Source organism: Geotrypetes seraphini, chromosome 1 (assembly GCF_902459505.1).
Source record: "Geotrypetes seraphini chromosome 1, aGeoSer1.1, whole genome shotgun sequence".
NCBI lineage: Eukaryota > Metazoa > Chordata > Amphibia > Gymnophiona > Dermophiidae > Geotrypetes > Geotrypetes seraphini.
In genome coordinates, this window is record NC_047084.1 from 457,166,786 (window position 1) to 457,193,137 (window position 26,352).

Here is a 26,352-nt window from a genome sequence, read left to right on the forward strand (position 1 = left end):
TGAAAATCTTGCCCAGAGAACTAGAGTTGAAATAGAGGTTCCCACAGTTTCAATTCCTAGCTCCGATACTGTCCCAGGACTACATGGAGAGAAATTTTTGAACTTCAGCAGCAAAAGCAAGAGAACTGGAACCACTGAACAGTGGCAGAGTCTCATGGTGCTATAGCAGTGGTCTCAAACTCAAACCCTTTGCGGGGCCACATTTTGGATTTGTAGGTACTTGGAGTGCCGCAGAAAAAAATAGTTAATGCCTTATTAAAGAAATGACAATTTTGCATGAGGTAAAACTCTTTATAATTTATAAAACTTTCCTTTAACTGTTAAAGGAAAGATATATAAACTATAAAGAGTTTTACCTCATGCAAAATTGTCATTTCTTTAATAAGACATTAACTATTTTTTCTGCGGCCCTCCAAGTACTCTATTTTTTTCTGCAGCACTCACATTTAAAGTTCAATATCTTTTCTTTCTCAAAACTGACACATTTCAATCACTAAATTGAAATAAAATAATTTTCTACCTTTGTTTGGTAATTTCATCAGTCTCTGGTTGCACTTTATTCTTCTGACTGTGCATCCAATACTTCTTCCCTTCTTTCAGCCTCCTGTATGCTTCCTCTCCTCCAGACCACATTCCCTCCCCCAACTTTTTCTTTCTTTCTTTCTCTGTCTGTCTTTCTCTGATTCCGTGCCCCATTTTTTGCTTTGTTTCTGGTTCCCTGTCCCCCCTCCTTCTTTCTTCCTTCCTCCGTGCCCCATTTTTTGCTTTTTTTTTCTGGCTCCCTGTCCCCACCCTACCCCACCTTCTTTCTTTCTTTCTTCCTTCCTTCCTGCCCTCCCCCATTCCACCGCCGCCGCGGAATAGGCTGCTGCTGCTGCCGCTATCAGGAACAGGCCATCTCCCTGCTTCTCTTCTGCACGGGGCCGACCAACTCTCGCTGCCCGATGTCAATTCTAACGTCGGAAAGGACGTTCCGGGCAGCCAGGCAGCGATTGGCTAGCCAGAACGTCCTCTCGATGTCAGAATTGACGTCGGGCCGCCAGAGTTGGTCGGCCCTGCAGGGAAGAGAACAGTGGACGGCCCCCCCCCCCCCTTGGTACGCCACTGGAGCAGCAGCGTGTCTGGCCGGCTCGTTCGTTCAAAGCCGTGGGTGGCGGCTCCTTACGAGATCCGCGCCTGCGTCTGAAGCCTCTCTGATGTTGTGACATCACAGAGGCTTCCGATGCAGGAGTGGATAGCGCAAGGAGCCGCCAACCCGCGGCTTTGAGCGAACGAGCCGGCTGCTGCTCCAAAAGGAAGAGAATGATAGCCTCCAGACCGCGGGCCACAAATAAAACCTGGAGAGCCACATGGGGCCCGCGGGCCGCGTGTTTGAGACCGCTGTGCTATAGGAATTATGGCAGACAATGTTGAGTCCTGCACAGTTCATTCTCCGAGTGAACGTTTCAAAAACCAAAATATTGTGGCTTTCCTCAGCTGGATTTCTAGATGCCCCTCTACATTTTGAATATAATAATAATAATAATTTTATTTCTTATATACCGCTATACCATAAGTTCAAAGCGATTTACAAGATTCATGCAATGAGAGTATGCGATGATTACAACAAGGTACATAAGTTCAGAGCGGTTTGCAAGAAGATACATGCAATGAGAATACGAGATGTTTGCAACAAGCAACAAATGATTACAGCTGGATGCAGAAGTACAGAGCGGTTTACAACAGGATACATGAGTTCGGGGCAGTTTACAAGAAGATGCATGCAATGGAGGTAAGGGGGGTAATGGGAAGAGAAAGAACTTTCAGGGATACAGAATTGTCAATGGAAGAGAACTCAAATTGAGTTAAAGAGACAAGTCTTCAGTGATGGGGTGTTGATTCCGACATATTAGGAGATTAAAAGTTTAGGAGTTTTGTTAGATTGAGTTTTAATGTTTGGGGGTCACAGTGCCTTGGTAGTTAGGAGAATGTTTTTTAAGATTCATCTGGTCTTGAATTTGCAAAAACTGCTCTCTCCAGATTATTTCCAGCAAGTGATACAATGTTTTGTGTTACCACACTTAAGATTATTATAATGCTCTGTTTTGTGGACTTCCCCAAAAAAGCGCTGAGGGCATTGCAAGTCGTGCAGAATGCAGCAGCTAGAACGATTGGAGGTCTTTCCGGTAGTAGCCATTTAACACTTTTGCTGGCCACGTTACATTGGTTACCAGTAACTTAGCAAATGCTAGTATTTGAAGCCATGTGGCAGGAATTGCCAAAAGCTGTGGCTACCTTCTCGCTTGTTGAAGTCTGGATCTCAGTGCCTTCTTTACAAGGTACTGCAAATGTTACAATCCGTGCACGAGGTCCACGATTGTGGAATGCACTCCCTGTGCAGATTCACCAGATTCTTGTATTCTTTATGCCATATCTATAAAATGGAAAGATTTACTGCGTTACAAAAGGGATATTTTAAGAAATTTCAGGATGTGTGGAAACCATTAACAAAATATTGTCAGGATTAAGCAAAATTATTTCCCCTATGTTTATCAGTATATGAGGTAGGGAGGGGGGTATTTTATTATTACATATATCATACAATAATGGAGTATATGGTTGGGAGGGATGGGCGAGGGGTAGGGATAAGAATCTATGTAATATACTAATGATTGTTTATAAGTGATGTATTTATTGTTACTGTGAATGAAGATATTAACACTTAATGTAATTTGTGAAAATGAATAAAGAATTATAAAAATAAAAGGTTCTTGTATTATTATCCTTGAATTATTTTCAGGAAGCCTTTGTTAGTGTATAGGAGAGATATTACAGGGGTTTGGGTTTTTTTTAGCTATTACTCTTTTAGGAGATTTATAAGAGAATGTTTTGGAATGTTTTTTGTTAATTTGCATATGTTTCACTCTTTTTGTCTATTTATGTTTATGTATGTTGGTTGTAACCCACGTCGATTTTGGGATATGCGGGATATAAAAGTCTTAAATAAATAACTAAAAATAAGTTCTGAGAAAGGAGTATCCTGTCAGTTCTCAGCTCATGGGGCGGTGGGAGAGCTGGGGGTCATGCCAAGGAGACTTCCGGAGGTTCTGTCGCACATCAATCAACTCTTGGTTACGTCCTCTCTTCTTCTGTGCCTCATCCTGCTCCTTCTGTGAGAAAAGAAACAGTTGACTCAAGAACTTCCTTGCTAAGGCAGCTCAATCGTATTCCCCAGCACCCTCTGGTATTCTAGTACTGTGACCTCTGCCACATCTACTTCTGCTAATGTACTTCACTCCTGCTCTACAATAGGCTGTTATTCCAGCACCGAGATCCATATACAGCTCTGTCAATGCACCCTTTTCCTGCCCTACATCCCCCTTTGCTATTGTAGTAACGAGAAGAGTGTGGGTCAGTGGTTGAAGCTACAGCCTCAGCACCTTGAGATTGTGGGTACAAACCCACACTGCTCCTTGTGACCCTGGGCAAATCACTTAATCCCCCAATTGCCCCAGGTACATTAGTTACATTGTGAGCCCAAATGGGTATGTTACCAGTGTTTTTTCAGGGGTCTTTTTACAAAAAATTAAATAGTATTCTTACAAAATTGATTTGGCTGGGGAAAGCAGCAAGAATTGCTTTAGTATCCTTACAAAAGCCAATTGTGGAGGGTGGGGTAAATTTTCAAAATTTTTATAGGTACCATCAAGCCTATATATTGTGTCAGGGTATGTATAGGATCCTCTTCGAGCTCAAGGAAAAATCTTCCAGACTGGTTATGGTTGGAATGGCAACTCCTGTCTCCATTGAGATTGTTAGTTCCAATATGTATGATTCTAGTCGTCTTTCAACATGTACCATTCAAATCTTCTTATCTCATGTTCCACCCACTCAAGCATTTAAACATTGATGGAGATAAGTACAATACTTCATTAGTTGTTTAAGAGATGTGTAACAAAGCTTAGAAAAGAAGGGTGCGAAACCAATAGAAATTTGAGCCCTGATCAATGAGGAGTGTACACACGAGTCTCCCTGTTAAAAGTTACAACCAGTACGGGACGGAGGAGGGGTGTTTCTGAGGTCTGAGGCGATACTAATGATAAGAACATGAGATAAGAAGATTTGAATGGTACATGTTGAAAGACGACTAGAATCATACATATTGGAACTAGCTATATTTGAGTGGGTTGATTGTAGTTCCAATAAAGAATAAATTAGGTGCCCTATATGATTGTTTTCCATTGAGATTGTGTCATGTTTTGAATATCAAAATGCCTAGGCTGTATAAGGACAATAAAATTTTAATGGACACTTGGAAGACATTAAAATTTATTAATAAATTAACAGATATTCCAATTCATAAATCCACTTGTCAGTCTCTATGGTTGAACCTCCAAGATTCAAATTGGCAGGTTTAAAGTCATCTGGAAGCACTGGATGAAGGTGGGCATATGTACTTTAGACGATGTAGTATCAGACGGAAAGCTGCTTGAGTTTTCACGACTGCAACAAAAATTTGGTATTGCTAAATCTCAAAGTTATAGGTGGTTGCAGTTGAAACAAGCCATTCAGGAGGGGTTCCCTGACTGGAAAAATCTTAAAAATCAGTATAGTTTGCCATTCCTGTGCTTCCAGGCGGATTTCCTGGTTCACCTGGCCGCTCAGTGGTACAAATTAATATCTGGATTTTTGAATAAGAAACTAAAAACTGGATTTCGTGACATTTGGAGCATTGAGATAAAGCATCAAATTACTGAGTCTCAATGGCCACGAATCTGGACTTGGAGGATAAGATGTACGGTGTCTGCATCTATGAGACAAACATGGTTTTTCTTGTTACATAGAGCATGTTGGACTCCAGTTAGATTACAGAAATTAGATAGTTCCAAGTCTAATAGATGCTGGCACTGCCATCTTGAACATGGGATGTTAGATCATCTATTATACTATTATCCCTTGATACTTCAATTTTTGAGATCCATTTGGGATCAGGTAAACAAAGTAATGGAAAATCCAGTGGCATTAACATATGACACTGTGCTATTTGGCACTTTGATGAGAGCTAAAAGCCAAATATCATCTCATAATAATAAACTTTTCTTTATCATGACAGGGGTTGCCATACAGCTTATTTTAAGGAATTGAAAAAACTGGGATAGAATGAACTATACCTTTTGGTGGGAGTCTCTGTGTCACATTTTTAAAATGGAATGTACTATGGCTATACAACAGGGACATTTTAAGAAGTTACTGGATATTTAGGAGCTATTGACAAAATTTTGCAAAGAGTGATTGTTGATTTTGCCCTTTGGTCATGCACGTCCAGGGTGGGTGGGTGGGAGGGAGGGATGAAAAATATTTTTTAAATTCTTTAATTTGAGTGCAATTTTTGAATGAGTATGGGGTGAGATATCTAATGTCATAGATTAAGATTTCATCGATTTTAAGTGCTTTTATAGTGTAATATGATTGTATAATATGTTGCACTTATGTATGGCTTAAAAATGAATAAAGATATAAAAAAAAAAAAAAAAAGATTGTGAGCCCACCGGGACAGACAGGGAAAAATGCTTGAGTACCCAAATAAATTAATGTAAACTGTTCTGAGCTCCCTTGGGAGAATGGTATAGAAAATTGAATAAATAAATAAAAACATCAATAGCTCAAACAATACACCTCAGTCCTGCCTGACAGAATCCCTGGACCCCCCTATACACGTTCACACACCCTCTTTCTAAAACACACACCTGTAATTTTCCCCTGCAGAATTATTTGCTAATGTTATACTAAGACACCCACTAAACAGTTCTACCAATATATTCAGTTCTGTCCATCAGCTTCTCCAGCTGTTCCAGGATTGAGACCTCCTCCACAATTCTGCCCATGTACATCCATTCTGCCCTGCACTATCCTCTTCCTACTGTAGTCCATATAACCCTCTCTCCACCAGCTTGGTTTGGTTCTTTTTCCTGCACCCACCCTAATACCTCCTCTCTCCTCTGTTGCCATTTCTCAAGTTCCTGATGAAGAGACGTCTGGCTCTGGAGTGTTGCCTCTTCATTATGATTCTCGGTCCTGCGCTTCTCTAAAACGAGCAGTAGCTCTGGCTTTCTGTGAAGTGCCAAGCCTCTGTCAAAGAAGGGAAGAAAAAAAGGGATAAATGTGAATCTTTTCACCCTGTAATTAGCGAATCATGTTAGTACTACAGCTCTAAATATCATGCACACTTCCTCCTCAGAGATGTACTCTATATCACCCATGATGCATCCTCCACTAACTAAATCAGTGCTGTGCTGTGGAATTCATTAGATAATTTATGTAGAATCACTAGTAGAATCATATCAGATGGCTCCAGGTCAGCAGGAACAGGCTGAGACAGTCCTGGGTTCACCCCTATTACATTCTTTCCTAAGAAACACTGTAACACAGAGGTGTCAAAAATTCCTCTTCGAGGGCCGCAATCCAGTCGGGTTTTCAGGATTTCCCCAATGAATATGCATGAGATCTATTTGCTTGCACTGCTTTCATTGTATGCTAATAGATCTCATGCATATTCATTGAGGAAATCCTGAAAACCTGACTGGATTGCGGCCCTCGAGGAGGGACTTTGACACCCCTGCTGTAACACATACAAGTCCATATGGCACTGGAAGATAAATACACTAGGGTACGGTAGGTATTTCTCTTCTTCAGGAGCTTCCCAAAACTGTCCTAAGAACCCCCTTCCTCCCAAATCAATCTTTCAGGATATCCACAATGAATATGTATAAGATAAATTTGCATGCAACTCTATCTTGCTTTCTAATTATCCTTGTCCAAACTACTCTAGATAGCTCCTTCATCTGCTGACATTTAAGCTCTTTTTGTCTCCATTTATAAACTGGTATAGGCAATAAGTCAAATCGGTATTTTCTGACTCCAGCAGGTAGACAAATTAATAAACTGAGGCAGCAATGTAAAAGTGCTCCTGTATCAGAAGCCCTAGCAGGTCCGCTTCCAAAGTGCAGCCAAGGGCTGAGGCCTAAAGGATGTGATGAGGCAACAGTTATGGCTGATCTCTTTGTCCTAGGGAACTAAGAGGTCTGTGTTCCTTCATGTAGCACCGAGTTTCTCTCTGTCCTACGCAAGGGCTTTTTCCATCATAGGAGTAACTCTGTGGAACAAATTAACTGGACCGCAAAGAGCTCTCTCTCTGATATTCAGAAGTTCAAGAAAATGCTCAAGACTACATTTTTTTGTAGAAGCATTGCAATGAATGATGATTCTAGTTTATTACGGGTTTTGGATTACTATATACCGGTACTGGAGTGCTGTGAAATAAATTTTGGGTTTTTTGTATGTTTTTATTTTATGGATGTTGCTATTTGTAAAGCTGCCTAGGAATAGGTGGTGGAGAAATCTTTTAAATAAATAAATAAGGCATAAATCTGGCTGTAGTGCATGCTAGCAGCAGAAGCAGTACCAGGTGTGTTCCAATACCTAGTAAAAAGGTAAGAATGACTAACTAGGGAGCTGTGGCCATGTCTTGGGGCAGTTAATTTTGACTGGGCTCCTGGACTATGGTTAGAGAAGTAACTAGCGCTCCCTCCTACTCTGGCAAGCAATGTTCTATCTGTCCAAGGAAGCTCGGAGTCTCACCTATCTAATACAAGCACTAATATTTATTTTATGAAAAAAATTTCTTCTTCGCTTGGGTTCCTAAGTGGATTAAAAAAATATACAATACTCAGACATGTTATAACAGCAATATTTTCTCTCCCAATTCCCCTCCAACCCACAGCACATCTGCTAAAAACAGCATACAACTAGTATAAAATTGCATAAAGTAAACTATAAAATGGGCTTAACACCAATAATTAAAAAAAAGCTTTCACAAACAAATAAGTTGTAATTGCTTTCTAAAAGACATCTTATCTTTTCTCAATCTCAAATATCCTGGCAATGCATTCCACAAATATGGACCTGCCATAGAACATAACATAAGAATAGCCTTACTGGGTAAGACCAATGGTCCAGTAGCCCGTTCTCACTGTGGCCAATCCAGGTCACTAGTACCTGGCCAAAACCCAAAGAAGTAGCAACATTCCATGCTACAGTTCCAGGGCAACCAGTGGCTTCCCCCGTGTAGACTTTTCCTCCAGGAAATTGTCCAAACCTTTCTGAAAATGAGCTACGCTATCCGCTCTTACCACAACATCTGGCAATGACCATTGTTTGTGTCTTGTTATAGTGAGTCTCACCAAGTGCTTCAATTGATAACCTAATTGCAGACTGTGACCTTAATGATCTAAGAGGTATGTACTGTTTCAACGTCTGCTTCAAGTACCATGGTGTCATCCCGTAAAGTGCCAAGTGTACAATCATCAAAACTTTATATTCAATCCTTGCTTGAATTGGCAACCAGTGCAGATGTTTCAATACTGGTGTAATCAAGTGGAGCAAGCTTCATCCAAGGCAAGGCAAATCATAGGTTGCATACGCAGAAGTTTCGTCAACCGTAAGCCTGAAGTCATTATGCCATTGTATAGATCCATGGTGAGGCCCCACCTGGAATACTGTGTGCAATTCTGGAGGCCGCATTACCATAAGGATGTGCTGAGACTGGAGTCGGTCCAGAGAATGGCCACCCGGATGGTCTCGGGACTCAAGGATCTCCCGTACGAGGAACGGCTGGATAAGTTGCAGCTGTACTCACTCAAGGAATGCAGAGAGAGGAGTGACATGATCGAGACATTCAAGTATCTCACGGGCCGCATCGAGGGGGAACAAGATATCTTCTTTTTCAAGGGTCCCGTGGCAACAAGGGGGCATCCGTGGAAAATCATTGGCGGGAAACTGCACGGGGACACCAGGAAATTCTTTTTCACTGAAGGGGTGGTTGATCGCTGGAATAGTCTTCCACTTCAGGTTATTGAGGCCAGCAGCATGCCTGATTTTAAGGCCAAATGGGATAAACACGTGGGATCTATTTACAGAGAAAGGTAGGAGAGGGTCATTGGGGTGGGCAGACTAGATGGGCCGTGGCCCTTATCTGCCGTCTATTTCTATGTTTCTATGTTTCTATTCCAAGCTGCCCCTGTAATCATTCTCGCTGCAATACCCAACATCAAAGTATTACAGAAGTCCAACTTTGACACCAGCATGCTAAGTAAACCACAGTTCAAAAATCTGACCTGGACATCATAGCTCTCACTCTCGACAATAATCTCAATTGGGAAAAAAGCTCCTTTAACTGCATGCAAAATTTGCATCTGCATAGTAAGCTGCACATCCAAGTATAACCCTAGCACCCTAACATGAGATGATATAGTAAAAAAATCACATCTTGTACCTTCAGCTCCCCCCAATTCACCAAAGATTCATCATTCCCCACAAACGTCACTGCTGCTGATATTGAGGGACACTTAACTGATCAGTGCCACTCAGGCCTGGCTCATCCTATGGACAAGGTGAGACATTGGCCCACGGTTCTGGTGATCACGGGTGCTAAAACCCCACTCCCGTCTTCTAGAGGGATAAATGTCAGACTGGGATTTTGGCACACTTTATCATCAGTGCCCTAAGCCAGTGCCTCACCTGGTCCAGAAGGAGGGGGAGATATGAGAGACAGGAGGAGATACTGGATCACAGATTTCGGGGGGGAAGAAGATACCAGGATTGCAGGGGTTGGGGCGTGGAAGGCACCAATGCAAAAATTGGCTCTGGGTGCTACAGTCCATTGAGCTGGCTCTGGTGCTGCTAAATATTAGTACTAACTGCCTAGGCTGAAACAGCTGATTTGATTTAGTGGGTGATACAGAGGCAGAGATGGGGCAAAGTCAGCACGTAACTGATTAACCTCCCCCCCCCCCCCTTTTACATAACCGTACCGCAGTTTTTAGTGGCGGTAACAGCTCCAACACTCATAGAATTCCTATGAGCATCGGAGCTGTTACCATCACGGCCGGTGCTAAAAACCACACTACAATTTTGTAAAAAGTGTGTGTGTGTGTGGGGGGGGGGTGTAAGTGTAAAGGATGGCCTTATCTGATTAAGTTATCCAGTCAAATAGGATCATATAAATAGCTGTCTTATCTTTGGCCAGTTTTACTTAATTTAAAGCTGAATATTGACACTTAACTGGTTAAGTTCTAGTGACCCACACATATCTGGATATTCAATGCTGGTGCCTAGGCATATCCCAGCAGATTATCTGAGCATAAAGCCAGCAGCAAAAAAAAAAAAAAAAAAGCTGATCACCACCAGCTAAAATTCAAAGCAGCTCAACTTAAATTACTGTAATACAGTAAAACCTTGATTTGCGAGTATAATTTGTTCCGAAAACATGCTTGTAGTCCAAAACACTCGTATATCAAAGTGGATTTCCCCATAAGAAATAATGGAAACTCCACAACCCAAAAAGTTTAATACAAAATACTATACGTACTTGTATTTCAAGACCTCGCTCGTTTAGAACCGTCACTACACTCCCGCAGCGTCAGAGAGAGAGTGAGAAGAACCGTTGGCTCAGTTGTGTGATGTATCGCAAGACCTTTTATATATGTACTTGTATTGCAAGACCTTGCTTGTATATCAAGTAAAAATTTAATTAAATGTTTTGCTTGTCTTTCAGAATGCTTGCACACCAAGTTGCTTGCAATCCAAGGTTTTACTGTATTTAGTAACAGACCAGGAAACCAGTTACTGTTCTCCTGAGAGCTGACACTCAGTGGGAGAAAGTGAGGCTCTGGACCAGGTAGAAGACATCATTTAGGAGAGCACGAGAAGTTCTTAACTACGGCCAAGAATACCGATTAATTCCTTGACTGCACCAGCCTATTTACTTCTGTTATATATATATATATATATATATATATATATATATATATATATATATATATATATATATATATATACACATACTAGTGTTAAAGCCTGTTACATTAACGGGTGCTAGAAAGCAGCCCCCTTTCCCTCTCCCCCTCCAGTTCCTCCCTGACTGTCTCTCCGTGGCCCCCTTCTCTCTCCCCTCCCCCAAGTAAAGCTGTCTGCCTCCCAATACATCCCTTCCCCCAAAGCAGCCTCCTTTCCCTCCCTGACTGTCTCTCCGTGGCCCCCCTTCTGTCTTCCCCCCAAGCAAAGCTGTCTGCCTCCCAGCACACCCCTCCCCCAAAGCAGCCCCCTTTCTCTCTCCACCTACAGTTCCTCCCTGACTATCTCTCTGTGGCCACTTTCTCTCTCCCCTCCCCCAAGCAAAGCTGTCTGCCTCCCAATACATCCCTCCCCCCAAAGCAGCCTCCTTTCCCTCCCTGTCTCTCCGTGGCACCCCTTCTGTCTTCCCCCCCAAGCAAAGCTGTCTGCCTCCCAGCACACCCTTTCCCCAAAGCAGCCCCCTTTCTCTCTCCCCCTCCAGTTCCTCCCTGACTGTCTCTCCGTGGCCCCCCTTCTGTCTTCCCCCACCAAGCAAAGCTGTCTGCCTCCCAGCACACCCCTCCCCCAAAGCAGCCCCCTTTCCCTCTCCCCCTCCAGTTCCTGTCTGACTGTCTCTCCGTAGCCCACCTTCTGTCTTTTTCCACCAAGCAAAGCTGTCTGCCTCCCAGCACATCCCTCCCCCAAAGCAGCCTCCTTTCCCTCTCCCCCTCCTTTGAGAATTTTTACCTGCATGGGACACCTGCAGCACCGGCACCATACCCTCCAGCCGTTCCTCTGAGCAAAACTGCCACCACCGCTCAAACTCCAGCAAAACTGCCACCACCTGTTCAAACTCCTTCACGCGCTGCCCGCCTACACGCTGTTGAGGCTGCCGCATACCGTCCCCATGGTCTGGCCGGCTCCCTTAGTCCCTTGCCGCCCCTTCCCTTCCCGCGGTCCCGACAAACGTCCTGACTCCAGCAGCGGCAGCAGCACTCTAAACACGCTGCTTTGCGGCTGGCCGCAGCACTCTAAACACGCTGCTTCGCGGCCTTCTACTGCCCTGATTTGCTCTGCCGTGTCGGGTGAGAAATCCCTAGAGATCTAGGCTGGGAATGGGGATAGTCTTCCTTATGTGTGCCATGTGGCAATCCTATGCAGCCACACAGGTTGCATGGCTATAAACTCAGCCCTATTAGTAACAATGCAACAGGGTTGTGATGGGTGCTAATGGCAGCTGTCTTAAAGCAGAGGGTTCTTACTTTTTGTGGATGAGGAGCAATTCCTTGTGCAGCTCTTGGTGCGTTCTAGAAGCTTTCACGAGTGCAGATGATTTGTCAGGCCCAGGCCAATTTGAAGATGGACCAGGGGAGGCATTGCCCGAGCTCTCATCTATAGCTGCAGAGACTTGAACAAGAGGCAGGAGTGTGTTATGAGGCTTAAGCACTGGAGGGAGAGGACGTCGCCCTCTGCATTGTGCTCTATTTGTCACTCAGACTCACCTGCCCTCGTGTCCTGCATCGCCTTCTCCACACCCTGGGTGGGTTTCAGAGAAGAGAGGATCTGTGCCTTAGCCCACAGCCAGAGCTCCTGAGAAATCCTGGCAGCAAAGGCCAGGAGAAAAAGAAAACAAAGAAGCAGATAAGAGTAATTGTAACTTCCCTTCTATTTTCTCTACTTTTATTTTGCTGTTGTCAGGACTGTCCTGAGCCAGAAACACATACTATATGACATTCCTCCAAAAGTTCCCATCCTGACCTCTTCAACACAGCCAAGTAGGGAAGGCAATTGGCAGGACACAATTGTGGAGCCCCTACCCCCGTTACACCCTGTGCAGCTGCACAGCCTGTACATAGCTCACTTCAAACCTGGTTGTTATTGCTCTTATGTAGGGTTACATAGGAAAAAGGCTCCAGAAAAAGGAGGACAAATTGAGACATCTGGGTTTTACTTCCATTGCTTTCAATGGAAGTAAAACCTGGATAGCTCAATCTGTCCTCTTTTTTCTGGATTCCCAAAAGACAATAACGGGATTTACTAATATTATAGACCTAGTGTATTGCACTATAGACTAGATACCACATCTGTACACTTCAGGTATACTTGCATACTTCACTTCTACTTGCAAAAGTCACTTATATATGCTCAGAGAACCGTTGACAATTAGAGACTGTACGATGAGCTAGGGAGCCCACCACTAGAATGGCTTGTGTCTCAATCACTGCACTACGTGCTTCTTTTGCAAGTGATAATAATTTTTACTTGACACACAGTGTTAAACGCTGTTTAAAAGTGTGAAAAAGAAAAACTTAGCTTCATTGCGATGTAACATATTGCAGGTCTGGGGTCCTGACGTGTTTCGCTAGTGGCTACTTCAGAAGACCATGACTACCACAGCTCTCTCTTATTCACACCATTTCTGTTATTGAACCATTCTAAAGTTCTGAAGGTCAGTTCAGGCTGCAGACTGGGCTATCCTGGATTTCTGACCATTCCATCCTGGTGCATTATGGGACTGATTTTAATGGACAGGATCAGGCACTACACTTTGAGCTGTAAGTTCAAAACCATCTTAGAACTGGATAACTTGGCATCTTTGGACTAGGGGGAAGATTCTCTAATGTTCGTGGTAAAATCCAATGGGTCACTATCGTGGCTGCTATTGTAATGATTTCAAAAAGGCAAGTCATTCTTAAAAAACCGTGCATGTAAATGAGGTTCACAAATTGTTGCTAAATTTGCATGTGCAGATCACTGGTGATAGCGATTGGCACATGTGCAGAATACACCCACAAATTTTTTAAAAAGCAACTTGGACCAATCAGAGCGTTAGGCCCCTCCTGGCACATCCCAGGATGCACCAGGAAGGGGAAGGCCCACCACATTGAAGAACTGGGCCTGCTGGCCAAAGGGAGTAGGCATCCCTCCTGTTGCCGGCGGGGTGTGTTGGGTGGATTGCTTTATGGCGGTGGTGAGAGTGGGCATCCCTTCCACTAATGGGGGGGGGGGGGTCAGGGGTTTCTTGATAGCAGTGGCGAGAGGGAGTGGGCATCCCTCCTGCCGGGGTGTCGGGTGGAGGGGGGCAATATTTTCTGGCAGGTCTGAGCTATCAAGTCTTACTTTCCTGTCGATGCCTGAGCCAATCGGCATTCAGGCACTGACCAGAAAGTAAGGCTATTACAGCTCAGACCTGCTAGAAAATTTTGCCCACAAATGTAGATCAAGGTTAAGGAATCATCTGGCGATAATAGAGAATCACCTGCTGTGCTCATTTAAATATTAATGATCTCATTGTAATATATTTGCATGGTAGAATCGGAGGCTGCCAGGAAGCTCGGAAAAGACCACGGTGACCCCTTTTGAGAATTGGCCTGTAGAATACCTCTACACTCAACTGGCTGGAACCGGTTTAGCGACCATCATAACAGGAAGAGTGGGTTTTAAGAATCTTCCCCTAGGTTTTTACAAGCCAGAAGACAGCTTGTGGTGGAATATAGAGGGATGTGGGCCCATTGTAGAGAATCATTGTGGGGCCTCATTTGCATAATTGTGAGAAAAACATAGTAGCTTCTAGTTCTGCCAGACCTGACTACACCATGTAGCCATGTCCTTGGAGGAATGAAGAAGAATTATAACAGGGTTGGGGAAGCCATCTGCAACTGTACCTTTCCTGAGGTGGAACAGCAGTCTTCATTCTCCAGTGGTGCTCCCTCCCATGCCGAAGATGCCCAGTAGGAGAGAAAGAGCCAAACAAGAAAAGGATGACACAGGAAAGCAACCCCTCACGGCTCCTGTCTTCGTCACAGGCTTAAATAAAAAGCATCCCTCTGAAGACTTTCATTACATTTAACATCCTGCCTCAGCCATAAAGATCAAAACTTGTTACAATTAATACAAAACAAACATGTTCCTTATTATGGCAATTAAATTATCCTACCCACAGAACAACTCAATGATTGCATCCAGATTTTTAAGTAAGTGTGGAGAGCCAAGACTCATAAAGTGTAGTTTCTTCTGAAGAGGCAAATAGAGGCCTTAATATGAGAGGAAATTAGTTCCAAATTGAGAGGGCAACATATGGAAAGGCACATTACTGAGTTAGTGGTCAAGGGGCTGATCTAAAGCAGACACTTGAAGTGATGCCTACTGGGATAAACATGTTGCCCTCTAGGAGCTATAGGTAACTTAAGCCACTGAATGCTCCTTCCCCACCCCTGCTACCCTTAACAACCATACCTCAATCTGGCATACGAGGTCACAGCTTTATTGGCTATATATACACAAATAACCTCTCCTGAGCTAGGTACAATTTCACAGTGGTGACCACTACCCCTTCTTCAGATACAGTGGAAATGAGGAAGTTCTTTCCCCTTCCCCCTGGGGAGAGGTGATGGCACCCTGTTACTCTCAGGAAAGAGTGGAGACAGACAGGAAGATGGGTACCAATGGATCAAATGCACTAATGGATCAAATTTTATTGACTGACCTATTGATGCAACACTTGTGAGCTTGCTACCCATCTCCACTCTTCTCTTTTCCTCAACTTCTGTGGAGATTGGTTTTTCTTTCTGGTTTCTGTTCTGACACGATTACTCTTGCCTCCTGGTCACGCTGGTCCAGGGGCTCCCTTACACCAAACAAATCATACTTAGTCACTGCATCAAACTGGCCCTGTCTATTGTATGTTAAAATGTACAGCACTGCGTACGCCTTTCAGTGCTATAGAAATAATAAATAGTAGTAGGATGGAAAAAAAAAAGAGAGATTATGTACTTACCCTGGTAAGCTCTTTTCCAATCTTTTTCCAGTGCAATAGGTGAAACATTCTAGATCAGTGGTTCCCAACCCTGTCCTGGAGGACCACCAGGCCAATCAGGTTTTCAGGCTATCCCTAATGAATATGCATGGAGCAGATTTGCATGCCTATCACTTCCATTATATGCAAATCTCTCTCATGCATATTCATTAGGGCTAGTCTGAAAACCCGATTGGCCTGGTGGTCCTCCAGGACAGGGTTGGGAACCACTGTTCTAGATGAGTGGGACATACAAAAACAGTCCCCAAAAAGCTAGGGCGGGTTTACTGCGCCAACCCTCAAGACTGAGGACCCAAAGGCAGAGTCCTGTCTCACTGCTACATCCACTCTCTAAAACTGGGCAAATGTGGATAGAGAGGATCACATTGCTGTCATGCAAATCTCCTCAGGGGGTGACAGTTACAGCTTTGGCCCACAAAGAAGCCACACATCTAGAAGAATGTACCTTGACTAAAACAGGAGACTTTCCCAGAGAGAACGTGAGCTGATAACAGAGTCTTAAGGATCCTTATGGAAATTGTGGCTTTAGAAGCAGGAGTGCCCCACTTGACAGACTGAATCAGCACAAACAAATGGTCAGAAAGACAAAACTCATTCGTGACCTCCAGATAGAAAAGAAGCACTCCATGCATATCTAGGTTCCTCAAAACCCAATCTTGTGTCTTTGAACCAGTAGGCAGAAAAACAGGCAAATGGACTTTCTGATTAACATGGAAAACCGAAACCATCTTCAGCAAAAATGAAGGAACATTGTGCAAAGAAACCCCTGTCTCTGAGATCCAGAGGAACGGTTCACTGCAAGGAAGAGCCTGGAGTCCAGAGACACACCTTGCTAGTGGAATAGTGAGCAGAAAGATCATCTTGAGTGTCAAGTCCAAGAGGAAAGCATCCCGAATGGGCTCAAAGGGAGTCTTTGAAAGACTAGACAGCACCACGTTGAGGTCCCATGAAGGGAATGGCAGAGTAATTGGTGGTCTAATGCGAAGAGACCCTTTCAGAAATCTGGACCTGAAGGGACCCTGCAGTAAGGCCTCAATCAAGACTAGTTTGGAGAAAGGCCAGTACCAACAAAAAAATCAGCAGAATACAGCTCAAATTACCAGAGTGGACCAAGCTGGAAAGGTTTCCATGCAGTAGCTTAAGCAGATATAGAAGTCGACTGTTAATATCAATTTTGAATTACGTCAAAAAAACAAACTGTAATTCCATGCAGGTGATCTATGGCATTTTTTTTTTTTGCCCTTGTTAGACAAACTAAAAGGGCTGTGAAAATTCGTATTGCTGAGCATTTAAGCTGCATTAAAACTCATAAGATTGATTCCCCTCTAGTTGATCACTGGGTTCAATTTAATCACACATTGGCTGATGTAAGATTTTGTGTTTTTAAACAGTACAATCCAAAGAATGGAGGCGATATTTCTCGACTGCTCACATACCAGCGTAGAGGTTAACGCGTGATGAAAAGTCACGCGCGTTAACCCTGCTAGCGTGGCTTGATAAAAAGAGCCCAATGTGTTTTCCTTCCTTCAGCACAGTTCTTCCTCTTGAGAAAGAATGATATCAAAACACGACTCGTGTTGAGGGAGTCGAACTTGTTTTGCAATTAATTTCTATTTATATTCTACGCACCGTACTGGATGGATTTATAATTGATGCTTTTGAACATGATTTTGAACACGTGATTATTGCACTTTTTTTGGATGTTTGCACAAATTGGGACCTGGATGCACATAGACTTTTGAATATTAGTATTCCTCAGATGGTTAAGGACGAACATTCTGCTCTTTAACACCTTTTTGGACAAAAAATATAATAGTCTGAATCTCATCTTGACTGCTTTTCAAGTTAAGTGACTATTTATTTATTCATTAGCTATTTACGATTGTCTAAAAGCAGATTTGTTGAATTAAATGATATGATTATATTTAAATAGTGGATTCTTTAATGATTGGCTGTAGAGAGGTCTCCCATGTCCTGAACAGTGGCAGACTGTGAAGAAGAGGTTCCTTGTGAGACAATGTTGCAAGGAGACAGGTCAGAGGTGCAGAAGACTGCCAGGAGAAGCATAGTTCTGATGAAAAGCTTGCCATAGAAATTTCATAAAGGTAGAGAACTCCTCTGGACCCAGGAGCATGGAGTCACTCTTTGAAGATTTTATCTTGCATTTCTTGAGCTGTGGGGCATGCAGAACGGTTCAAATTACCAAGCCCCAAAAACAGAGAAGGCCGCCCCAATGGGCTAGCTGCCCTTTTAGTCACCTGCTTAATTACAGGAGAGGCTAAGCTGAATGCTCCCGCCTCTCAGTTTCGTGCTATGCAGCATGTGGTGCAAGGACGCTCCAGAGGTGCAATATGTGCGCAATTCTAGTATGAATTTGGGACTCCATCCCAACCAGTTTTGAGGCAAATATTGCAGTTTCTGAAATGCAGAGAACTTTTGAGGAAATTTGTGCCTGAACACCCTAATATAAAACACTTACTAAAAGTAAAAAACAGCAAAATTAGGATTTTTCATATGGAGGTACACAGGGAAACATTCAGACTCCCAAAAACCTGTATTTCAGACCTCCCCCAATTCACCTCACAGGCTTATCAGCCTTAACTCACTTGTGACCAATGTTCCCTCTAAGGATTGATCAGGTGTGTGCAAAAAAAATATGCATGAGCGACAAGTTACATACTCCACAAATTTATGAGAAGGCGCGCATGCGTACTCCTATCTGCGTGTTCTGTGAGGTGTAGGTCCGTGGCCGTAGGAGTGCGCATGCGCGAGTCCCCAGCCTTACTGGTATGTTCATGCTGTTCTTCGGTCTGCCCTGCTCCTTGCCTTGCCTTAGTGTATTTTTAAGCTGAAAGCCGTGACAGCGGCTCCTCTTACGATCCCAACCTAGTCGGAAGTCCGATGCATTCGGGGATCTTGAGAGGAGCCACCGCTGCATCTTTCAACTTAAAATACACTAAGGCGAGCAGGGCAGACCGAAGCTTCAAAAAACATTTCAGGTGGCGGTGCGGAGCGGCGAATGAAAAAAACAAGGCTCCGAGGAGGACGCGCAGGCACGGCGTCGCCCAAGAACGACAAGCAACGGACTCACGCTGCTTCCATCCCCTTTTGCGGTGCCACGCCGGCGCTTGGCCTGAGCCGCCGCCGCCGCTTCCTCTCACCTCCGCCCGCGCTCGATTCCAGTCACGCCCACTGCGTATTTTAGTGAGCGACACGAGAAAAATTATGAGCGACGCCAATGAAAATAGTGAGCGATCACTCATGCGCTCAGCTTAGAGGGAACATTGCTTGTGACCCGTGCTGGACATGTGCTACATCCTGCCTCAGCCCTTTACAGAAGCTGGAAAGGAAAAGAATCACTGCCTCAAGGTGGAAATGCCTCTGTGATGCTGATCTTCGGCTACCAGTTAGACACGGAGCCTGACTGAACCCCCATCCCTGTGGACTGACTGATACGCTTCCAGAAAGGGGGGAAGGCAAAAATGCAGCCAGCACACTGCAAGACACCCCTGAGCCTCCTAAGTATGCCTAACAGCCTACTCTCGAACCCCTGCTAAAAAGTAGGTGAAAACTAAATGCAGGGATGGCCAGAGCTCCAAAGATACTAGTGCAGGCTGACTAACAAGTACCACAAGGGATTGGCCTGTCAACTGCAGACCGCAGTCTGCTTCTTCTCTACGCAGGCAGAGGTGAAGGTGAAAGCTCCGAGCACTGAAAACACCAAAAATTGAGAAAAAAATTACCAAATAAAATAATAAAGAGAGAGAGGGAGCAGAACAGAAGCACTCCTTCGGGCTCACCTGTGGAAGGGGAAAACTGTAGGTGGCAGTAGAGCTCACAGTGAAGTAGGAGGGACACAGAAAAAAAATCCAGAGTGAATTCCTTCAGCAGATGGCTCGCATCCATGGGAAGATAACCCTACTTGTCTAGAACCCTACTTGTCTAGAATGATACATCTATTGCACTGGAATGATACATCTATTGCATTTTAGATGTAGCTCACTCCCTTTTTCAGTAGTAGTGCAAGGTGAGTTACATCCAGGTACAGTGGGTATTTCCTAGTTCTTGCAGGACTCACAATCTAAAGCAGGGCTGCCCATGTCCGGTCCTCAAGAGCTACTGGCAGGCCAGGTTTTCAGGATATCCACAATGAATATGCATGAGAGGGATTTACATACCAAGAAGACAGTGCAGGCAAATCTCTCTCATACATATTCATTGTGGATATCCTGAAAACCTGGCCTGCCAGTAGATCTCGAGGACCGGACTTGGGCAGCCCTTATCTAAAGTTATGGAGGGTTAAGTGATTGCAAGAAGCCACAGTGAGATAAGACAAGGTAGATAATTTTAAATTGTATCCTCAAATTAACTTCTCTGGCAGTACTAATTTTTATACTTTGTAAGCAAGACTCTGCTGAGGTGCCTGAAACACATATGCAGTTTATAACACTTGGATCTGGAATGGCCCAGTTGGTATCACCCCCCCCCCCACCCTTTTTCATATCATCCAATTACCTCACCCTTTTTCATATCATCCAATTACCTCACCCACTTGTACTTGACATAATGAAAAACATTTGCATATATTTACCATAATGATTACAGTAATCGGACAACAGACATTTTGATAGAAAAAACCCAGGCCGCAGCTCTGTTTATTGGAAACACAATTACAACAATTAACAAGAGGATAACACTTCCCAAGCTCCTAATATGTGTAACAAAAGAATCAAATTATTGTCCCCTCACCCTGCCATGTGAGTTAGTGCCTGGGGATAGCATGGACCTTTACATCCTCTTTTCTGGGTCACTTGAGTCAAATAACCACCACTTTATGAGCTTATCTCTAATAAGCTGCTCTTCGCTTGAAGAGCCCAATACCCGGTAGCTTGGAATTACTGCAGCTGCAATACTTCAAGCCCCTTTATAAACCTCTAGCCCAGTGATTCCCAACCCTGTCCTGGAGGAACACCAGGCCAATCGGGTTTTCAGGCTAGCCCTAATGAATATGCATGAGAGAGATTTGCATATGATGGAAGTGATAGACATGCAAATTTGCTTCATGCATATTCATTAGGGCTAGCCTGAAAACCCAATTGGCCTGGTGTTCCTCCAGGACAGGGTTGGGAACCACTGCTCTAGCCTACCCTGAAGATACAGGGAGAGAAGGGAAGCTGCCTCCAAGGAACACAAAAGGATCCTGAGCTTTGGAGGTGCTGCCCTATATACCCCCTCCCATAGTCCCCTGCTCTTTTGCATCTTAACCTATCAAATTAAACCTTCCTCAGTGGGAAGCTATGATTCTCCTGAATATCCTATTTCCATCCTTGCTACCAGCTCCCACCCCTCCCCCTAATCCAACTAACAATTACTACCAACCCTCCTTCTCCCCCCCAATCCCCCCCCCCCCGGAAGACCTTTCCAGAAGGTCTCAACAGGCGACCAACTTGAGCCCATTGTTAAAGTCATCCATCAAGACCAGCTCTCGGGCTCTGCATTAATTTACATATACATTCTGTCCAAAAAATATTCTTGAATTTAAAAAGTGTATATGCAGACATACATAATGAAAACACTTAAACTGGAGATCAACAAGTACAATAAAATATGTAATTAATAAAACAATAGACTAGATAAAATATTAACCCCCCCCCCCTTTTATGAAGCTGTGCTAGCGTTATCACCAGCCACAGTGGTAAAAGTTACGATATTCATAGAATTCCTATGAGCGTCAGAACTTTTACTGCCATGGCTGGCGATAAAAAAACACTAACATGGCTTAAAAAAGGGAGGGGTAAATAAGACAATTCGGAGCAGACTCTTTTCTAATTTTCTAATATGATCCTCACAACTGTGATAAAAGCCATTTCAGATAGCAGTTTCTCTACCAAAGATGCTTGGGGTAAATAATATCATGCTAGTCTTGTGCACATTTGCTCACCACATGTTCTCAGGCCCCAAAGGAATGTTGAGCAGCCGCCTCGGGCCTGCCAAAGGTCTTCAGCACAGAGCACTGCTTCTGTTAAGAGCCCACTAACCCTGGCTGCAATCGGTTACAGAAGAACTGGATGGTCCTTTGGCACAAAAGGGCATCCCTGGATAGGTAGGGTTTGAATAGGGTCTGAATATTTTTCACCAGACTTTGTAGTAGCTGAAAATCTGTGAAAGTTGGGGGAAGGGTTTGCAAAAATTATACACTCTAATGCCACCCCATGCATCACTACCAGCCAGATCAAACCTTTTTCTTTTTTTCTGTACTGTGAAGAAAAATAAATATCTCCCCAGATATTTGGTAATTTAAGAAACCTAGAAATTTGGTAGCCACAGCCTGTGTCCTCACTGTATAAGTGGGAAAGCAGCCAAGGCAGTGAAGCAGAACTGAGTGAGGGGAAGGAGGAGGGACAAAGGGAAAATATAGCTAGGAGACAGCTTTTAGGAACTGCTCACAGACACACAACAGTTGTGACACAAATGCATTAGTTAATTTTCTCTTACATGGTCCCTGTGTCCTTCTATCTGCAACACCTCCTGGGCTATGACATGCACCCAAAGCACCTGGGCAGGAATAAGGAAGAAAACATAGCTCCGGTAAGGGACTTGTGTGCAGTGTGCTCTCCTGTGGAGTGAACCAGAAGTGTCAGGTTTCCTGCAGCCATTTTCAACCCTGCTGAATTATTTACACATTTCTAAGTTTCTTTCCAAAGGCTATGAGAAAGGGAGGAAAAGATCATTTTATAAATGCAATAGGGCTCTTTTCTTCCGCTCTATTTTCACCAGTCTTTGAATCGCCCAGGGATCAATCTTAACCTCTTCACCCTTTAATATTTTTCTTGCTCCTGTATTGACCCTTGCAGGGCCAGCTCAGCCTATGAACCAGAAGTCCTGTCCCAGGCTGCTGATGACAAAATGTTGTAAATCCGTGTTCAGATCGGATCCTAATTTAATTGATGTGAACCACCTAGAACTCTTTGGGTATGGCGGTATACAAGAACATAATAATAATAATAAAGGATGCCAAAATTCCAGTCCAGCCATCTTTCCCACCATTTTCCTTCATCTCTGCCGGTGGGGGGGTGAGCCTTGAGATAGAGGGAGCAGTTATCGAAACAGGGGTGGTTAAGTGGGGGCACTGATGTAAAGTTGACTCAAGGTGCCACAGGCCCTTGAGTCAGCCCTGGACCCTTGCACAATCTGTTACTATTGCCAGATATGTTACTGCTTTATGGATAAACATCTTGTTTCAGTTTTGCCAGATAATTTTTCTGTTATTAAGTCTTTTAGTTGTAGCAATTTTTGTAGCAGGATGAAAATCAAATTTTTCTTTTTCGTTTTGCATGGTGATGGGAGGATACTACATTGAGTGTTTCACACCTTGCTGTTGCAGTGAAGAATCATCCTGCTTTTGATGAAGCCATAATAGCTGTTTTGTAGAGTTAAGTTGAGAGCTAGGTAAATCAAGTTCTGATTCAATGTTTTCAAGGTAATAAAGAGAAGCAGATGGAGCAAATGCTTTATGTAGTCATCATGTCTAGAGCCACTGGTTTGATTGTCCCCACATTTAGAGAAATAGTTTGAGAAATCTCAAGTGCTATGTTTTTCTGGTCAAGGTCCTGAGCTTTGGAATATATATATATATATATAATTTTTATTAACAGAACCAAGAATACAACAAATGAAAATAAATCAGGCAGTTCAGATACAAATAACAACAGTTTGCAAGATAGAAGAAAAACAGTTTTGATATTTTCTCCCCACCCAACAATCAGGTGTGCACTAAAGAAAAATTTAAGTTCTGTTTTCATTGTATAGCAAGCAATGGTATGGATGCGATTCCCGGAAAGATGACATCAACAAGAGCATTTATGGTTAGAAATTAAGTAGCTACGTGCAGCAGGGGTTAAAGAATTCCAAAAAGGAGCCCAGACATCCTGCAAGCGCTGTCCAGCCCGGGACTCCATATCAGTGATCATCTGGCGTTCCATCTGTAACAGCTGAATCATATTTGCCCGCCAATGTTACAAAGACGGGGGCGATGACTCCAGCCATCTCAATAGAATAACTTTTTTCCCCAACAAAATAGCCTTGCGCAGAAAACAACGCATGCCCTTTGGAACTGGGGCAATCACCCTACATTAAAAAACAAAAGATATGGGGAAACTATACAACGGGCATGCCATAATATAGCGATATGATCCAAGACTCTCCCCCAGAAAGCACAGACCCGGGGACAGGTAAAAAAACATGTGTCCCAAGGTGGTGACGGAAAGCAGCGCTATTTGCTGTGCGCACCTGGGAAATACATGTAACTTCATGGTCATCTTATAATTAAGTTCCCAGAGTGTAACTGATAAACGCATCTGGGAAGCCATCCAAAGGCTGTGACTTAAAAGGTCGGTGGAAATAGATACCCCTAGATCCCGAGACCATTGTTGACTTAGACGGATATAATCAAAGTTAGGGAGATGTATGATGCTAAATATTTAAGATTGCTGTCTTCACTTGAAAGATTTCTGCTCTCCTCTGTCTTTTCTTAATTCCCTTGCTATGGTCTCTTTGTCCATTTGGCATTTTTCATGCTCCATGTCCATGATCCAGTTTCCCTCTGCATCCCTTACCCCTGTCCTCTTGTCATATTCAGCATCTGCACTGTCTTGTTTTATCCAGCATTGATTTTCTGAAGAGGTGCCGAGAGAGGAAAACTTCATTGGAGTATCTTACCTGCTAGAAATTGCATTCAAACTTGGGTAAAAGAGCTCCTATACAGTGATGCATGGGTGGCGTTATGGTATATTTTTATAAACTCTTCCCCCAACTGAACATAAATATGTACATGCTTTTCTAGGGCCTGATTCTGTAAATAGCACTATAAGTTAGGCAGCAGTAGGCACCCTATCGCTAACTTGTTTTAATTGGCATGGCAATTGACTGAATAATTAAACACTTGTTAAAAAAAAAATAAGCGTCGTAATCTCAGCTACACAAAGCTGCCTAACACCGCCTAAGGTCAAAGTAAGTGTGATTAGGGGTGGAGATGACCTTAGGCACCGTTAGATGCAATTCTCAAAAGAACTTAGGCTGTTGGAATGTAGGCCAGTAAAACCCTGACCTATATTGCAGATGCATAAGTTTTGTGGTAGGTGCCGTTAGTCGCAATTCTTTAAATGGTGACTAAGCGTGCTTAACATGCGGAGGGCGCTGTTTTTGTAGGCGGCTGCTGATTTAGGCACTGTTTACAGAATCTGGCCCTCAATCTCTATGCAACTCCAGGACCCATGGAGATGACTGCTTCAAATGCCGATGTAGATGGACTGGTTTTCTTAGTGTCAAAAATTTATTTGCACTGTTTCTCATGACCACAGATTTCCCTCTGACAATGAGGAATCATGATTGTTTTCCAGGCATTGCAGTAACTGGGATTGGGTATCTATTATGGATATGGTCCTGCCACACTGTGAACACTTCTTAAAGTTACTGGGAATTATTTTTCTGGGACATGTCCAGAAAACAGCTGCAAGGAAATCAAACTACTTGATGATGAAAAAGATTCTCCACTGGGTGCCTGAGGCCTACCATGGCCCAAATTTAGCCAATTAATAAAGAACCTAGGTGGCTATCAGGGGGAAAAAGACTGCATAACAGCAACAGGGCTTATTCAAAGAAAAACAAAAATTAACAGCAGGTGAGAAGAGGTACCTGAAAGTCCAATGATTATGCGTTGCAAAAAATTGGTGACTGGTGAGGTCCCACACAATAGCATAGAAACATAGATGACGACGGCAGAAAAGGGCTACAGCCCATCAAGTCTGCCCACTCTGCTTACCCACCCCCTGTCTATGCCCTAATGACCCAATTTCCTTATCTTGACCCTCGTAGGAATCCCACATGGGTATCCCATTTATTCTTAAAGTCTGGCACGCTGTCTGCCTTGATCACCTGCACTGGAAGCTTGTTCCAATGATCAACCACTCTCTCTGTGAAGAAATACTTTCTGGTGTCGCCATGAAATTTTCCGCCCCTGAGTTTGAGCGGGTGCCCTCTTGTGGCCGAGGGTCCCTTGAGAAAGAAAATATCATCTTCCATTTCAACACGTTCCGTGAGGTACTTAAATGTTTCGATCATGTCTCCCCTCTCCCTACGTTCCTCGAGAGTGTAGAGCTGCAATAGGCACATGCATTCTGTGTGTGTGTGCTTTGGTCCCCTTTAAAAATCAGAAGAGCAGTGCTGGGGTTAGGAAAACTTCCCAGAAGCCCAGATTGCATTCACCGACTAATATGGCTGCCTATGAACCCTGTCAGGATGCCCAGTATGATAGCAAGTCAGAATCCATGCACAGTGAGAAAGCAATTGTTTACAAACCTATTCCCATAAAACAGAAACCATGCACTAGGCTTAAGAAAACCAGCACTATGCAAAATGACCACTGGGGGAGCCCAAGAGAGCCCAGTCTGGGAGTTGAGTCTGAGCAGAGCTAGCAGATATGCAGGCACCGGCCATACTCAGTTCTGGCACCTATGCACTTAACTGGCCAAACAGGACTGCACAAAAAAGAAGCCCTACCAAGCCTGTTAAGTATGTGGTGCCAGCACTGAACACAGGCCAGCACCCATATAACTTCCAGTACACAGCTAGCCCTGGATATTGAATGCTGGTGCCTGAACATGGCTGAA

General features: G+C 43.7%; 1 protein-coding gene across 1 annotated transcript; it reads right to left on the minus strand.

Annotated features, from left to right (window-relative positions):
• Positions 1-1,584: 1,584 nt before the first annotated feature.
• Positions 1,585-25,485, minus strand: LOC117349153 (actin-associated protein FAM107A-like). Its single transcript, XM_033922254.1, has 6 exons — positions 22,181-25,485; positions 14,535-14,676; positions 12,372-12,469; positions 12,132-12,276; positions 5,967-6,108; positions 1,585-3,149 (listed from the first exon to the last, which is right to left on the minus strand). Exons 2-6 carry the CDS (start codon positions 14,561-14,563, stop codon positions 3,030-3,032), a joined length of 534 nt encoding a protein of 177 aa, XP_033778145.1. The 5' UTR covers positions 14,564-14,676; positions 22,181-25,485; the 3' UTR covers positions 1,585-3,029.
• Between the last annotated feature and the right edge of the window lie 867 nt (positions 25,486-26,352).

Bases quoted from the DNA above. Each gene is read 5' to 3' on its own strand.
- LOC117349153 (XM_033922254.1), bottom strand. From the start codon at position 14,563: ATGAAGACTGCTGTTCCACCTCAGGAAAG. The intron at 12,470-14,534 runs GTACAGTTGCAG...CTTTGCTGCCAG, and splicing joins GCTGTTCCACCTCAGGAAAG to GATTTCTCAGGAGCTCTGGC. The intron at 3,150-5,966 runs GTATTAGGGTGG...CTTTTCTCACAG, and splicing joins GGCAACAGAGGAGAGAGGAG to AAGGAGCAGGATGAGGCACA.